Consider the following 18079-nt stretch of genomic DNA (forward strand, 5'->3'; position numbering starts at 1 on the left):
CAGTTCACTCTAAAATCAAAAGTACATATTTCTTCTCTTACCTGTAGTGCTATTCATCAGTCTAGGTTGTTTTGGTGTGAGTAGCCAAGTGTTGGAGATATCGGCCATAGAGATGTCTGCCTTCTCTCCAATATAATGGAACTAGATTGCACTCAGTTTGTGGGGCTCAAAATGGGTGTAGTTTGGTAGAAAGAAAACAGTTCCTACATGAAACTGCTCAGATCAAGCACGTTCAAGAAAAAGCAGACATCTGTGGGACCGATATCTCCAACATTCTGCAACTCACACCAAGTGTTGGGAGAATAAAACGCACTACAGGTAACACTCTGGTCACACTGTCTGTGTGAGCAGTGCATGACGGCTTCACACAGACAGTGTTGCTGCTGCAGCGCTGTTGCAGAGCTGTCTGCTGCTGTACTGTACTGTACTGTACTGTATTTCCACGATTAAAAGCGGACTACAACTGCATTATCAACACAGTCCTGCAAATATTTCACAATAAAAAACTTTGTGTTAAAAAATTAAGGGATTATGTCCACAGATATGGTGTCAGAGGGCTTTTATTCTGAAACAAATACAGGAAGTATTGAGTCAAAAACAAATTTTATTTTTTTTCATGTCTGTGACAGATAGACATTGAAAAAGTGAAATGTTATATGATGTTGATATGGTTATCAAAACACTGTTTGCTGAAACCACACACATCACATGAAAAATAGGCGAACCTCCTATTCTCTACATCAGAGGCTCTCAACTGGTGGGTTGCAGTCCAAAAGTGGGTCCCAAGTCCATTCTGAATGGATCCCAACTGACTTGCAAACATACCAAGTTTGAAAAAAGCACACTGTATTTTATAGTACAGTCAATTTCCGGCACAGAGCTTTTATTTTGAAGTGCCATTTCCTGCTGTAGAGTGAGTGACTAACAGATAGCTACGTGACAGAGACAGCAAATGTCATAAAAGTATGACGCTGAATATATTAAACTGTGTGGGCCTTTAACTAATGACAAAGGAGAAATGTGGACTTCGTGGCTGGACCAGTTGGGAACCGCTGCTCTAGATGTTCCGCAGCTGCTCACGCAGGCAGTGTGGCTGCTCTAACCTGTTCACACAGCTGTGCTGAATCTTCCAGATGATTAGCAACAAACCACTGGTTTCTTCTCAGACCAAACCAAGCTTTTCCCTCCCTTCACATTCCCCACAGATTTGTTCAGAGCCTGTTGTACAGAGAATAAATAGACTTTTATTAACACAGAGAGCCAAAAACTCACACTTGGAATGACAAGAGAGAGAGATAAAGAGATCGATGACTTTAGCGACAACAAAGAGGTGGCTAAAGGTGGAGGCAAAGGTGGAGATTGACAACTTTGTAGTGTGAATCAGTCACTCAGCTCCCTCTAACAAAACACAGACGAAACTCACGGACACATAGGGCCTTTTATAAATCTACAGTATATTCTCCAGTGAAATGGTGGCAGATGGGTTGGTGAAGTTTTCTTGCTGTCAAGCCTCTTGTCATTGTCTGTGGTGTCAGTCACAAATTGTCTTCATCTTCAGTGAGCACTTATGTACAGTGAAGTCCAACAAAGTCCATGACAATGGGTATTTTTATGTGACAGCAGTTAAACCACTTTTACTTTACCTGCTTCTTACAGTAAAATCAATGACTTAAACATGTGGTGTCAGAACACTTGGTTAAAAGATGTACTGTACAGTTCAACTCACAGCATTCGACTGCGCTTTAGAAACACACCTGTGCATTTTGTGTCACTGGGTCAACACCAGTACATACCGTGTCAACACAGTGCTTTTTGATACAATATATTGCATGTTTCATTATAACACTGTCCCAAACTATTCATACTACATTACAGATTCTATTGGCTAAAATAAAAACAGGCAAGACAAAGTTAAAAGAGTGATCCTAGATGAGCATTTCTACTCTGATGAATAAAGGAAATGCCTCTACGCTTGTGTCAAAGCAAACAAGTTGTGTTCAATGTTGATCGAAGTGAAAGCAAAAACAATAAAATTCACAGTGAAACATCTCATTATAGTTACTAACCTAACATCACAGGGATGGTACATCATCAGAAGACACTGGACGTCCTTATTAAGAGTTCAGAAGGTGAACAGTTGGTGTATGAGCTCAGACTGAGCGACAGTGTGGATCTGTACATATGGGAGAACAAAAGTTCAGACGATCGAAATGAACTGGAGAGGAGTCAATGAGGTGGACTGTGGTGCTGTGTGAGTCACTGTACAGTAAATTAAAGGCGCCGTATGTAACTCTGGAGGAAGACAGCTGATTTTTGAGTCTTTTTGATTTATGCTGGCTCCATATGAGCAGAGGAAATGTCCGCTCATCACTAGGCTAATTTATACAATGTAAAATGTCATAGACTTGTGCTAAAAATATTAGCATGTTGTATTTGTGGGGAAAATGTGTGCAGCAAAAGACAAGTGTTTGTCTGTGAATGCTGCAATTATAGTGAAGCAGTACAGTTTATTACATGGCAAAGAAACTGGTAACATGTCATTGTAAGTTAAACATGTACAGCAGGTTTTGCGCCACTTTTCATGGTGTATTGTGGGATACTTTGAGTCCACTATATAGGGTATAATTATTCCCACTCTACATTCATAGAGCACTACAAAATGGCTAACTCACTATATAGTGGACTGTATAATAAGTAGTGAGTGATTTTGGACACAACCAAAGTGTCCATCGCCAGGTGCACCTGACTCATGCAACGCCAACCGGTGCCCCTCTCCATCCCTGAAGGGTTGGAAGAGGAGGGAGAGACAGGAAGCGCCAGTGGTTAGGAAACCATACACATTTATAGTTGTTGGGCTTATAAATGTTGTGCAGTGCCAGAAACAGCTAGTGATAATGAAAAGGAATAAAGTTGTGAAAATTTGTTATAAATGGGAGAAACAAAAGAAAGTTGCTACCCAGAGGGAAACCAGTCGAGGGCAAAAAAAGCAGGAGTAGTGGTTCGGTTCCACTACCAAACCCAAAGCGTCAGAATTCGACGACCTGTGAATGAGACTCAACAATCAACTCCCTTTCTCCAGGGTTACATATAGCACCTTTTTTTTTTTTTAAATGAATAGTGCAGATGAAACAATGATATTTACACTGTTTTAAGGGGTATAGAAAATGAGCTGCTGCATTATCTTCCCCTTATTATATCTATATATCATACTCAATGTAAAAAAAGAAAATCTATACAGTCCCCTCCTCTACTGCCCCAGTGATTCCCAACCTTTTGCCATTAGCCTCCCCGCTTGTCTTTAGTCTGCATGCCCAAACAATTTTTCTCTTCGAGATATGAACAATTTTACACTCTCTCTGACATCAAGACAGAGCGGGACAATGAATGTGTGTTTCTATTCTTAATTTTAAAATCTAATGCAACATAATCTCTGTAATTATTTATTCATCAATCATGAATATTTTTTTTCCTGACTGATTCAATTAACAACATGATTCAGCAACTTGGCACAGCGGCCAGGCTCCATTTACTTTTGTGAGTTACTTGAGATTATTTTTCAAATAAAACACTGCGTGGCCCAACTCTTATCCAATGGGATGCCCAGACTGTAGGTTGGGGACCACATACTGCACTTCCATTGTTTACTTTCCTTCTTAATCTCTTCTTTAACCCTAGTTTGTGCCGTCTTCCTTCCCATTCTCTCCTGCTGCTGCAACCAGCTATGTGAAGTCCTTGGAAACAGCCTCTATGAAGTTGGGTGCTGACATGAGGATGGTGAAGGTGCAAATGATGGAGAAGAGAGAGAAGGCCACCAGGCACAGCCGGTCCACCACCGCTGCTGCAAATTTCCACTCGCTGCAGATGGCCTCAGCCTCATCCTGGTCCCGGAACCGCTGGGCTATGTACGACACCTCCTCCAAGATGCGCTGGATCTCTGGCGGGGGGATGCTGACTCCCATCCCAGGTCCAGCTCCCATCCCCAGGCCTCCGACGCCACTGCCAACTCCTCCAGGTGGCTCAGCCTCATCACTGGGGGAGCCATGGGCACGTCCCCCTAGTGCTACCCCGGAGTCGCTAGAGGGCGGGCAATGTGGGCTCTCTATGGGGTGGTAATTGCCAAAGTACAGGCTCATGGACCCGTTGGAGGTGCCTGTGGGGCAAGGTGGGCAGGATGTCTGTGAGAGGGGCATAGTGAGGCTTGGTACAGTGCCCATCTCTATGGAGCTGGTGCTGGAGTGGTGCTGGGATCTGTGACGGTACTTGTACCCAGGCCGCTTGCGCTCATCGCCAGGTTGTTTCATACGGAGAAACCAGGCACACCAGTTCAGCAGGACCACTCGAACCTGAAAGAGACAGAGAGCATTACACACACACACACACACACACACACACACACACACACACACACATGCTGACACACTCATACACGTTTGTGCTTAATGAGTTCGATGACAATAGAGATCTGATTAAATCAGTTTCAGTCACTCACCCACTTGGGCATCTTGCCTCCTTGAGGGTCATGATGGTGAAACTGCAGGACTATAACTGTCACCACCACGGACATTCCCACTATCATCATGGTGCTGGCAAAGTACTGGGCTGTCAAGTACACAAAAAGCATACCTTAAATTTTGCTCAAAGAAACTACTTATAAATTGAACTTCCCCATGGTCACGTTTAATGAACATGTACTAACAGGTAAAACATTAAGCTTGAATTAAGTCCAAAAAATAGGTTGATTTCACACTGTAACATGAAAGGAAAGCAAGTCTGATCAATTTGTGCAAGAAGTTATATTGCCGAGGGGGAATGATGCACACTTGCACTGAAATGGGGGGAAATAAAATCTGTGCAAATATTGTGAAAAAAACAAACAAACAGAGAATAGAGGTAAACAAACCAAAAAACAGTAGATTAGTGCTAGGTCTGGAGGATGCTTTCACCCATGGGGGGAACCGTAAGAGAGGAGGGGAGCATTAACTGAACACTGTGCTCTTTCCCAGCATGTACACACACACACCCTCCTTTCTCTTGTTTGCTCGTGACTGTGAACAAAGAAGAATAAACAGCTGAACACAACTACAGCTGCTGCAGTACCAGCAAAGTCAAACTCTATGTGGCCTTGTGAAGTCTGGGGGTGTGACCTAATTTGTTGGGATCATTAAAAGAAAGATGGAAGGAAAAAGGGAAGGGTGCCTAAAGGAATACCTCAATGCCCAAATGATCATTTGTATATCAGTAACTCATCCCGTGTTATGTTGAATTTAGGAAGAAAACTTTGTTTTTCTTGCATGCCTCCATGGTGAATGAAGAATCCAAAAAAGGAGAACATTCTTGTTGAATTGACAAAATAGGTGACCACATTTAACAAAAGTAAAACTACATCACAGCATCCATTTACAAACTCTCACAACCAATCCAAGTCCCACTCATCCAGTCATATGCTTAGTACTTCCCAAACACATGGATTTTTGCTTAAAGCTTACTATTCAAAACACTTTGGCATAAACAGCACAGGCGCACTACTCATCTGTGCTTGCACCATAAGGCCCAGACACACCACCCTGACTTCAGAAAACTAGTGGCGATGAAGGCCCCTGCTGTGCGTCGTGTCTCAGCCAAAAAATTGCACATGACCACACCCAAAGACTACAGCCGATGGCCAACCAGCACATACGTTCTGCCCTTGTGTGAGCGGAAATAATTCTCCACACTAGCAGACTGCAGTAGTCTGTAATATTCATTCAAAGAGTGACTGTCTTAACTAGTTTGACTAGCTTGACTTGAGCTAGCCAGTTAGCACAATAACAACATAATCCAATGTTGATAAACAATCATATGTGTGCCAGCGAACAATAACACAAACAATCTCAAAGTGTTTCTGTAAAGAGTTAAATGGCTAAAGAGAAATAATCTTACATTATGTAACACATTTGTTTTGGTCACACTCGCTCTTGACTTTAACTGTTTACTTTCCTCACTTCTGTTTCTCTTGTGTGCTCAGCTGAACTGCCAATCAGAGTGATTTCATTAACCGACGAGAGGCAACGAGGTGGGACACTACGCACTGACTAAATTGACAGATGCTCACTGACAGCCCAATGCTGATTGACAGCCAACCGCTGGCATGGTGGGTCAGGGCCTTTAAAACAGAGTGTTTTAAATACTGGTTTTAGTGAAGATGTATGTGTTTTGGAAGCACTGAGGATACAACTGCATAAATGAGACTTGGATTATACTGCACGAGTTGTGTGAGAGTTTGGAAATGGTTGTTTTGATATAGCTTTACTGTTATCCCCTTTTACTTCAAATGATCAATAATGTTCTTTTTGGATTCTTCGTTCACTGTCAAGTCATGCAAGAGAAACAGTTTTCCTCACAAAATCAACACACCACAGGATGAGTAATTGATATACTAATGATCATTTGAGAGGTGAAGTATTCATTTAAGTGAGAGGAGAGGATCTGCAGAGGATGATAAAACCAGGACGTGGGCAGAGAGGTGAGGGAAGAAAAAGAGCCAGGACATAGAGCATAGCACTAAAGGATGTGTTTATGGGAGGTCGAAGGACATTTGCTGTGTCCTGACTGTTTTATGGTCAGTCACTAATCAATCTGCTTACAGATATGATGTACAATAATTCAAAACATAATTGTTAGGCCTTCGGTCACGAACCACATTGTTGATTATGGCTGAACTAACTCAATTAAAAATGAATTAAAAACCGAACAGAATAAAAATGAACTGAACCAAATGGTCTTGAACTGATAAGACAGGTCTAACTAAATTAACTAAAATGAAATGAACACACTCTGCTTATCAGGTGATTAAGGGCTGATGATAAAAGACATATGGCCTGATTCTGGCAGCGGCGTCCAACACTTGCTTTATATATTTACAGTCAGGCTCAAGCAGCTACAATAACTCACATCCACATTCAGCCACAGTGTCGTAAAGGGTCATGAGTCATTTTAACAGGGCTGCTTAAAGTGTCCCAGATGGCCTTGTGTTGAGGTCGAGGAAAATAAAAAACACAGATTAATCACTCTATTGATGAAGCATTTATCAAGCTATTCTCAGTGGGGGCAGTTATCATTGCGTTGATGTAGTGGTGACCGTGTTCATCATCACCAAACACTATTCACATCAATAAATTTACACAATGTACAGTCGATGTGCACAATATATTTCACTTTGACCAGGTTTAACAGATTTGATACATCACACACAGGACTGCAGTGATAATTCAAAGCATGTAAACACACTCTCTCACACATACAAGACAAAAACACACACTTCTTCTCGGTGAGCTCTCAGTGGTGACAGCTGAATTAGGAGTATTAACCCTACTAACATGTCTGCCTCTTCACTTGCTCCACAAAGCCTTTGAGGCTTTTCTCTCTGAGAACTTCAGCCCCAAACATTACTTATCTCTTCCCCTCTCTCCATCCATTATTTCTTCTTCGATCCCCCTTTTCTTCATGCCTCTCCAGTGGAGGATCAGACATTTCATAGCCTATTAATGGCACTGACAGCTTTAATTCTGTCCGCCCAATTTAGTCCACACACCATCCAGGGGTGCTGTGAATGATGTATAGACGCCCTCAGGCTACTCAAAGTCAAACCCAGCCAGACACTAAGATGGGTTTTTGTTTATGATTTTTTCAGGAGACCATTTACAGTGTAAAAAGAGGTCAAGCAATACAGGCCTACATTTTAAAACACTCAATAATAATGCATGTTTTATATTACTGGTCAGGCTTGGGTGATACTTACTTTTTATACCTTCACACATTCCTGACATTTCACCAGTGTGGTTTACGATGGTATTTGTTTAAAAAAAAAACAAACTTAAGAGCTGAGTGATGGAAGCCATTTAGTGTGTGTAACATCGTCTATGGTTGGGTGAAATGTTATCAAATGGCCACCATCAGCCAAACACCCGCTCTGCCAAGCATATGAGTTCTTTTATTTATGGCCAAAAATGTGTTTTGTATGGTCACAGTGGCGTTAGACCAGCAAATTCTAATGAGTTCATCCCTGAATCCAACTGGACGTTTGTGCCAAATTTGTGAAAATTCCATCAAGGCGTTTTTCAGACATTGTGTGGGACAGATGGACAAACTGATGTACAACCTGACAACATGATGCCTTCCGCCACAGCTGTCCCCGCCGTGAAGGCATAAAAGTTTCCTCTCTTTCACTAAACTACGACTAGCTTGTAAAACACACTTTATTCAAACTTGACAACCCGAATAAAACTCCCAAAACCCTCTTGGTTTGTCTTCCCATTGTTCAAACAATCACAAACTCTGGTTTGGTCGAAATACACCCTCAGTTCACAGAGTTATATGTGAAAATATGCTGGCTCTCCTGCTGTTTTTCCCTCTTGGTTGTAGCTGGCCAGCTTTTTACTAGTCCTGTAACAATATCCCTACCACTCATAGTCATCATGTTTCTCAGCTCAGCTGCCTGTTCCACCAGCAGAGGTTGACCTCTGGTGACGTATGATGTTCACTAAAATACATCAATACAGCATCTACATTATTGACAGTATTGAAGATCATACCATCAGGATTTAAATACCCTGGTATAGTGGGATTTATACTTGTGCGTCTAATTGACCCCGTACCTACGGCATAGGCTCTGTGTCAATATAGAGCCTATGCTGTGCCTTATTCCGTAGCCTGACGTGCCACCCCAGAAATGTAACTACAGGTTGTGGTGATGCAGACCTCTTGCTTGTCTATTTTTGTAAGCTGAAACCATTTCCCTCAGTGGAAACAAAGCTTTAATTTACTTTTAATTTCACAGATACGAAACAATAAATTGTGAAAACAATAAAGCATCCACAAAAATAGCATTTGTGTGTGATTTATCCTGGCTTCTGAGCAGAGTAAATCTCTTCTCGTCACTAGGCTAATTTATATTTATACAGTGTAAAATGCCATAGGCTTGTGCTAATAACGTTAGCATGTTATACTTGTTTGGAAAATGTGTTCAGTATAAGACAGTTATGTCGTCAGTGAACCTTGTGAGTTGTAATGGAGCCTAATTTTGTAACATTACCTGTGTTAAATGTTGCTGTTGTCCCTGGCTTCATATGGGAGAGGAAAATGCTGCTAGCCACCAGGCTAATTTATACAATGTAAAATGGCATAGGCTTGTGCTAAAAATATTAGCATGTTTTATTTGTGAGTAAAATGTGTCCAGCAAAAGACAAATCCTTTGTCTGTGACTGCTGCAAGTTATAGTGAAGCTGATTTGTGTACTTGTGTTTGAAATTGTCTCTATTAAATGTGTGTTTTGGGTGTGATTTGAATTAACTAAACTTTACAGCACTTCACAGAAACTCCGCCCCCAACTAGTGTTTTGAAGGTGTAACTGCAGAGTGACAAAGACACACCACCGCACAGTGCAGGCCATGTGCGAAGGCTACGGCGTAGACTCTGCATAGATCTGATGTACAAATATAAAGCCACCTTAATACTGTGATACCGCACAAGCCTATTTACTGGTGTTTACTGGAAGTTCAAGAAATACTGTGAGGGACAGTCTAGCTGGTACTGTTTACTGGTCTGAGTGTTGATGTACTAATTCGATATCAGAGTCACTTTAGATTGACTGTTTTATAATGAATCTATTTCCCCTGTGTTTAGTGAAGCTTCTCTCAAGAGGTAAACACACGTCAGGTATAGTTCTGGTAAGATATACTGCATCTGTTCAAAAACTAATGTCTGTATGGAAAAATGTCCTCTCTGTCATGATGACTTTCCTTCTTAGTGTCACCTTCTCCTGGTTATCATACATTCATGCACGCATAAGCATGTAACATGCAGACACACCCACACACATAAATATAACCCACCGATAAGAGGAACTGAGTCGGAAGTGGCAGGCATGATCTCTGCTACCAGAAGCATGAAGACAGTTAGCGAAAGCAGCACGGTGATGCCTTGAGTCAGGGATCGAGAGACACACACAGAAAGAGAGGAGAGAAGAAAGAGAGAGACAACATGAGTATATACATAGTGATGTGATCAGGGTCACTGGTGTATGAAATCATTCCCGTAATTACTTATGTATGTAATCAGTTATGTTCTCGTGACTGCAACCATTTATCAGCTGCTTGCTCCTCTGACGTCTCCAAGGTGCGCTACAGCTCCAAAAATCCCTCAAACACTTTGACTTAACCGGCGACTGCTCATTCACTGACGGCTATTCATCACAACTCACTGGCACTGATAGAATTCCTAAACAGATTTAGTGGCAAGCCTCTTATTTTGAAATTCAATTATTCCAAGGTGATTTGCCATGCATGTATTCATGGCTTGCTATATAATTCATGATGACAAATGTGCATGACAAAATTCATGAGTGTGCTTTCATATGTTTATGAATTGGTTTACAGTTGTGACAGCATCTGTATAAGCTTGAACAGCTTCAAACTAAATTTTGTATATGGCTCCTGGTGTTTAAAAACCACATTACTCCAAGTTTTTAACTTACTAAATGCCCTTTTCTCAAAGAAGCTGTATGCGACATTCAGAGCGTATCTATGATTCAGAGGTTGTCTGCACACGGTTCTCAGCATGGAGGTGGCAGACCCAGCAGCTAGCAGCTAATGATGTTATTAGTGTGAGCTGTGCTAACAACAGCAACAGTGTTGACTGGGCTAACAGTGTTAACTGAAGGGTGTGCGCTATGCTTCTGCGACAACGGCGTCCCGGTATCAGCAGTAACCACTGCGTGAGCTGCGGGTTGGGTACCACCAGTTTCCACCAAACACTTTGGGTATGGTACCTTTGGAACCAAAGTAACCCTTCAGACATGGTACCTAGACCCTGGGTCTGTTTAGTGTTCTCACCACCAACAATACTCTTATATGTGGGCGGGGTTGTTGTCACTCACTGCTGAAGTCCAGCACTCACTGTATTTCCTCCTTTATCAGTCTACACCACTTTTTTTAAAGATATTTTTTGGGGCATTTTAGCCTTTAATTGACAGGACAGACAAGCGTGAAAGGGGGAGAGAGAGAGAGGGAGTGACATGCAGCAAAGGGCCACAGGCCGGAGTCGAACCGGGCCACTGTGGCAACGGCCTGGGGCGCCTGCTCTATCCACTAAGCCACCGACGCCCCAGTCTGCACCTCATTTACCATCCACAGAGTGGGGTTGCATGCCAACATTTTCAGAACAAAATAAAACAGACTGCAGTAAGAGTCCCTCTTGATGATATATTTAAAAATAGCGGGTTCGTGCGTTTAGTCAGAGGAGCACAGGAGAGCCACCTCCTCGGGTCATGACTCGGCTGTCCGCTTACATTTACAGGGGAAGGGACACTCCTTTGAAGACAGCAATGTGCACATCTTGGCCAGAGAGGAAAGATGGTTTGAAAGAGGAGTAAAAGAAGCCATCTACGTCAAGCTGGGACGACCATTGTTAAACAGAGGGGGTGGCTTACGACACTACTTATCCCCCACCTACAATGCAGTCTTGGGATCCCTCCCCAGACAGCTTCACACCCATTCACCCCTGGTCCCACCTGACCCTAACGACTCACATGGTGGCCAGGTGGGTCAACGACTCACATTGTGACCTTAATGACTCTGAAACTAAGAACTGACGTGACCCCTACGACTCTGCATGGGTTCCCACCCACACAGGGTTTATAGCCTGCAACTTCATACCAGTCATTTAGAAATGAAGAAGCTTCTTGGATGAGAGGCGAAACATCTTCAAGAAACGAGTACTTACAAGTGGTTACATGAAACCATAAGCCATCCATGGAGCTCTGTTGGCTTACCAGCGAGTCGAAACCATTCCTGCAGCGCTGATGGTTTTGATCTATCTAGTCTGTTTTCTATTTCATTTCATTCTATTCTATTTTATTTTATCAGTAGCTAAGTTTGTGATCGTGTTTTTTAAATTATGTACTTATTACACATATTTTTCAGTGTCTAAACAGAGAACGAGTGAAGCTAGCAGACACGGGTGCATACAGGTGTGCACACACCCACACACACACAGAGGAGCAAAATCGCTTGTTGACGGCAGCTTATTCAAAAATGACATTTTTGCCATTACACAAAGAATAAAGTACCGAAAAAACAGGTTCCATTGGATACCACACAAACAGGAAGCCTGAATTCATTCTCTGTTTAGGACGCCATTACTCCACTTTATCTTTACATCACAAATGGTGGATTGCTGCTATATTAATGCTCTGAATGTCGTACAGAGCTTCTTTAAAAAAACTGTACAAAACATCTTCACCTTCGCTCTTTCTTCCATGGATCACTTGGAACACTTTTTAAGTGTGTGTGTGTTTATGTGTGTTTCAGTCCTTCTCACCCAGAGAAATCTTTTCCCCAGAGTCTGCAGGTAGAAGGAAGACGAGCAGGGCCAAGCCAGAGATCAGTACACATGGGATGAGCAAATTGAGGCCGTAGTATAGCGTCCTGCGGCGCATGGTGACTGTGAATGTCACATCAGGGTAGGGCTCCTTACAGCACTCATAGTACAGCTCATTGCGCTTGGCTGGCACACCTAAGAGAGGAGCACAACACATACAGGTCAGGGAGATTCTTGTGGACTAATAACGTGATTCAATATTTAAATAGCTTCTATAATGTGTGTAAACCAGATAGAAGAGAAGGAAAGAAAAGATGGGTCTAAATATTTCATGGGTCGCACTGCTCAGATGGGACTTGGAACTTTGCTCTGCTTTTATTTTATCTAAGTATTGTTAGTAAAATGTTATGTAAGCCAAAAAAAGCTGAAGAAAAAAGCTGAATCAGTTTAGATTTTTGAGGGCTGACCTATCTCACCTTCAACTCCAACTCTGGGGATGTGGTGTGCTGCTGTCACATATGGTCTGGCTACACACCTGCCAACGCGTCAAACATTCCTATTGCACGCCATCTGGCGCCGTCTGACACCCATTTCCAGCTAACCACCATCCCGGGGGCACAGGCGCTGGGATCTGCTGCTACTCTGTCCCAGCTGGAGACACCCCGCTTGGGAGGTCTTCCAAAAATTCCTCCCTTTCCAGTTCATCCAGCTACAACCATACAAATGATATCCCATTGCGACATCATTTATATAAGAGTCTGGACACAGGGAGTTGGCAGGGCCTGATCCCAGTGTAATGAGGAGGGAGGACAAATGTAGAGAGGATATTTATGTACCCATAGGAGGATACAGGGGACACGTGACCTCAATAATGAGAACAGGTGCATTTGTCCCCCAGATAAAAACATTAGATATCAGAGGACTTTTCCATCATAATTTGGTGCAGATTAAGTAAAAACTGATGCAATGTTGAAACAAAACCAAAACGCCTTTGTATGCATCCATAAGTATTTTACTCTGTAGCCTGTGTAGCAATGTTTGGGTCAGTTATGTCTGAATATTTCAGCTTTGTTAAACATTAAAACCATGGAAAATACTGACTTAAGGAGTCTGGTGATGGAGTATCTCACTTTCTATTTCACAGACTGAACACAGCAGTTATATTTTCATAGTCCCTGAGAGAATTGTTTTCAAAGTTTGTTTTAAACTCATCTCAGGACGCAGATGGGGAAATCTAAGGGGATGTTAAAATATATTTACTTAACTATACAATTAAAGTGAATTCTCAAGTAGGGCTGTGCCCCAATAGTCGACTAAATGTTAGTCGACCAAAAAGGTCATAACTCTTACCCACAAGATCCCACTCTCCATTGGGTATGTAAGTAGATGTGTCCACATCCAACATCTGGAGGTCCAGCAGCCAGCCGTTGTGTGTCCAGGAGCCAAACTTCAGGTCGCACTTTTGCACGTCGAAGGGAAACCAGCGCACGTCAATGTAGCAGGTGCTCTTCAAGATGCCAGGGGGGATGTACTGGCAATAACCTGACGCATTCACCAGCACGTTGGTGTGGAAGGTGGCATCAAAGCGCTCGTCCGCACTGGTGACAGAATAGAAGAAAGCAATGTGTGTGTAAAGTTTATTACAATAACTGAGTTTTTTTGCCCCTTGGAGGAAACAGAACCAAGTTGGTAACACACAGCGTCACATTTTATGTTGATATAGCAAACTTGTTAAGAAACAGTTGCTAATTTGCACATCCAGCAGTTTTGGAGCAACATTATCTATCACTTGGAGTTTTGGTTTCTACCAACTCCTGAGGGAATGATCTGGCTCTTTAGCCATGTGTATTTGTATACCTGTTTAAGTGTGCCAGTCTCCTTGCTGTTTCTGCCCAACCTGCCACAGCAATGAGCAGTGAAGTGATATATCTACAAGCCATCTGTGGAGCAACCAGCCTGCTGCTCCGCTCCTTCACCCGACACATGCACAGTTAAAACCCAGGTGAAATTAAATATTCACTTCCAACGCTAATGCTATGCCAAATATGCAGTAACAGGAACCAAATCAGTGACATGAGAAACACCACAGATGCCTCCTTCAAGGCTCTGCAGCTCCCAACCTGCTGGGATGATGTAAGGACAGGTTTTATACAGTACAACTTAAGTTTCAATATTTAAAGTTTGAGGCCGATATGGCTTCACTCACCAGATTCTGAAACAGCAGCACAAGTCAATGAAATCAAGAAAAAAGTAGCATCTATTTTCTCTGAAAGTCCTGGGAATAGCAAGCAAAGCTTTTGGGAACAGATGCTTACAGAAAAGAAAACGCCTGGACACCTAACCTTAGACCCACTTCAGCTCCGGCACTCCAGATGAACTCTAATTAAGAATTAAAGAGCAGCTTCTTTGGTGTCGGCGAGAGTGTGAACTCTTAAATAAAGTGCCAGAGGCAAAGGCTGAACTTAGAATTTAGTCAGTGTCTTCTGTTTTGTTTCCTCGTGCAGCACGTGGCCAAAATCCCGTTCATACAAATTGATTCTCCACTGTAGCACGTAGCTGGAAGGAAGTATCTCCTCTCCCCCGCTTCATTGCTACGTATTATTAAAACATGCGGGCAGCTTAAGAGAATAAAAGATATACAGTCAACTTAGAGCTGAAAAAGTATGAAAGCAAAATACAGGAAATACAATTTGCCATTGTGATATATTTAATTTGGATTATCCTTTTAACTCAGAGAAACTAATGTTATTTAATTGACTATCTTAGCCAAAATTCATCTGGATTTACATGCCTCCATTCACAGTTACATAACCAGTTACCTCTTTATCTGTTTCCATCAGTCAGACGGGGGTGGTGGTGATTATATTTTTCTACATTGTTTTACTTAGATTTATTTGTCACTTGTTGACAGTCTGGACGGAGGTAATTGAATAAAAACCTACAAAGGACAGTCATATCACAAAATCATCATTTTGAAAAATTTGTAACCACAATTTGGTCGAAAAAGTACTACAACTTAAAGGGGACCTGTTATGCTTTTCATTATTTATTTGTCATATATTGAACGTTATAATGTCGAATGTTTATATAAAATGTGGCAAAAGTTTCAAATAATGAGGTAAGCATATGTAGAAGTAATCCCTGTGAGCCAAAGCCTCAGGTTTCAGACTACTCTGAATACTCTTTCCAATGCTTTTTTCTTCTTACAGGACAAGCTGACGTCAGTTTGTGATAATATCTTTATATGGTCACCTGCTTCAGGCACGTTATTGCAAGTGTTATTATAATATGCTATGCATATTACAATACATACACTGCTACATGTAGCTGCATGCTACAGTCAGGGCAACATGTAGAAATTGTTGCTGGTGTTAATTTCTCCCCAATTTCAGATCATATTCCTGCTGGAACATGTCCAGTTGTGTTTAGAAGCTTTTGCTGGAGATTTTTAACAGGTAAAAGTGCTGCAATATAATCATCCAACGACTGAAAGTACATTGCTACATGTAGCTACATGCTAACATCATGGAATCGTACGATTTTGTTTGCAAATGTTGTTAATTTCGCCCCAATTTCTGTTCATATTCCTGCTGGAACATGTCCAGATGTGTTAAGGAGCTTTTATTGGTGTTTTAATGTAGAAAATGCTGCTATTCTCTGTTACAGTCATTCCCTGGCTGCAATGACAGTACTGAGAGATAGCTTAGACTCGTAAACTAATCAGAGCAGACTGGGCTTCTTCAGTAGGGGGGGTTTAAAGAGACAGGCACAAAAACAGAGCGTTTCAGAGAGAAACTGGATATATGTGTTCCAACACAGACAGTGTCAGGAAAATAAAGTGTTTTTTGACCATTAAAGCATGTGAACATATTCTAGTAGAAACCCAAAATACAAGTATGAACCTGGGAATTAGCATAACAGGTCCCCTTTAAGTTTGCTAAACATTGTCTAAAGATTAAACTGTTTTAAGTAGGGCTTGAGGAAAGAATCTCTCTGAGCAATGCGAATGTCACATAAAATTAAACATGAAGAGGACACTCATCAGCAGCTCTCAATCCATTCACTGGTTCATATTATTGTTGTAAGCGTGTTAAATTTCAACAGACAGCCACAGGCAGTAGAAAATTATGGTAAAATGCATCTATAGCAGCAGAGCAAAATGCCAACCTCACACAAATGCTGCATGAAGACAGAAAAAGGCAACAACTGATAATACAGCAAACAAATGGGGACAAACAGGGCATAATCCCCTTTGTAAGGCCTGCTGTCAGTTTTTTTAGCAGTCGGAAAGACTAACAAATATTAGTGTAAAGCTGTGTAGGTTTTATTCATTACATGAAATGCCTCCAAATACACACACATATTCCGATCAGTAAAGTCCTGTGTTTGTCAGTCCTTGCAAAGGTCCATTGTAGAGCTGACAGTCCTTTTCACTGTCCACACCAAATTAGAACTCAAACCCACGCAATGAACTCTACATATACAGTGTAAAGGCACACACAATACACCTATACATGCACACACACACACAATGCAGTCCCCTGCGACGGAGATAACGCCACTGTGTCTGAAACATCCTGGAGCCTCATTCAGCCCTGACAAAAGAATGTGGCGTGCATCTTAACAGAATTTGTAGATGGACATGTTTTATTTGTCACCGCCTTTGCTCAAGATTGAGTGATTTACCTCTTTTTGGGGGTGGGGGTTAAATGTGATAATTTATTCTTTTCAGTTTGTGTGTGTGTTAGTGCGTGTGTGTTGACATCAGCTGTGGGTGCTGGGGGAGGGATGTGTGGGTTGGCCGAGGCGGAGCTATGCAATGAATTATTCAAGCTTTGGCCTTACTTTATCTGAAGGTGCGCACTTTCCTGCAATCAGCGCTTACATACATAACAACAGAGCACGTTCTGAACTTTGTGTGTGTGTGATTTGGAGAGTACGTGCAGTATACATCATGCATGTGCCGAGAACAAGAGACATACAACAATACAAGATGAGTTAGAGCTCGTTTCAGGCACTCTTAAAATATTTCTATTTATTGTAGCTTGCTTCAACAAAACATTTGTCTCATCTAATCAGATGTTTTTTTTTTCATTACTGTTAAGATAAAATATTCTAAGATTTTGAAACAAAATACTTTTTGCAATGTACACATTTTAATATTTATATGCATACCACTGGACAAGTGATAGCCCTGGGAGAATGGAAGTGGTTGTGTTTGTACATGCGCGCATACACACAGCAAAGAAAGAGCACTGTGGACACGTGAGAGTGTGGCAAGGTGGAAACAGAGACAGACCGACAGTGACAATGGTGGCAGTGACAGGTTAGTGCACCATGGGACACGAGTCACCAAAGCTTTCCTCTCACTCACTCAACACCTGCCACTGTCCTCACACAGGAACACACACAGACACTCTAATGACAAAAAGAAGGAAGCCACAGAGTCAGGAGTGTTCCTGAGGCAGAGACAAAGCAACCCAGGGCTGAATAAATCATCATGTACTACACTCGATGCCATACTAAGAAACAATATGCAATATACTGTAATGAGTTTCGTTCCAAAAAAATTTGGTGCTGGACGATTTCAGAGAAATTCAGGTCAAATATCATCTGTGCCTATAAATCTTTAAAATATTGATATGTTAAATGACATCATTAAGGCACGTAATTTTAATTTTTTATTGACAACTAGGCTACTGTAGCTGTGACATTTTTTACTGCG

General features: G+C 41.8%; 1 protein-coding gene across 3 annotated transcripts in view; it reads right to left on the reverse strand.

Moving 5' to 3' along the window:
• Positions 1-569: 569 nt before the first annotated feature.
• LOC125895007 (neuronal acetylcholine receptor subunit alpha-7-like) overlaps positions 570-18079 on the reverse strand; it is a 71201-nt gene continuing 53691 nt past the window's right edge. For all 3 annotated transcript variants that reach the window (XM_049586777.1, XM_049586776.1, XM_049586775.1), the window contains 5 exons: positions 13705-13952; positions 12355-12549; positions 9870-9956; positions 4490-4599; positions 570-4343 (listed from right to left, as the gene is read on the reverse strand). In XM_049586777.1, the coding sequence (XP_049442734.1) occupies positions 3720-4343; positions 4490-4599; positions 9870-9956; positions 12355-12549; positions 13705-13952 (1264 nt within the window). In that variant the 3' untranslated portion in view covers positions 570-3719. The remainder of the gene's footprint in view (positions 4344-4489; positions 4600-9869; positions 9957-12354; positions 12550-13704; positions 13953-18079) is intronic.

Source organism: Epinephelus fuscoguttatus, linkage group LG9 (assembly GCF_011397635.1).
Source record: "Epinephelus fuscoguttatus linkage group LG9, E.fuscoguttatus.final_Chr_v1".
In the NCBI taxonomy this organism is placed as follows: Eukaryota; Metazoa; Chordata; class Actinopteri; order Perciformes; family Serranidae; genus Epinephelus; species Epinephelus fuscoguttatus.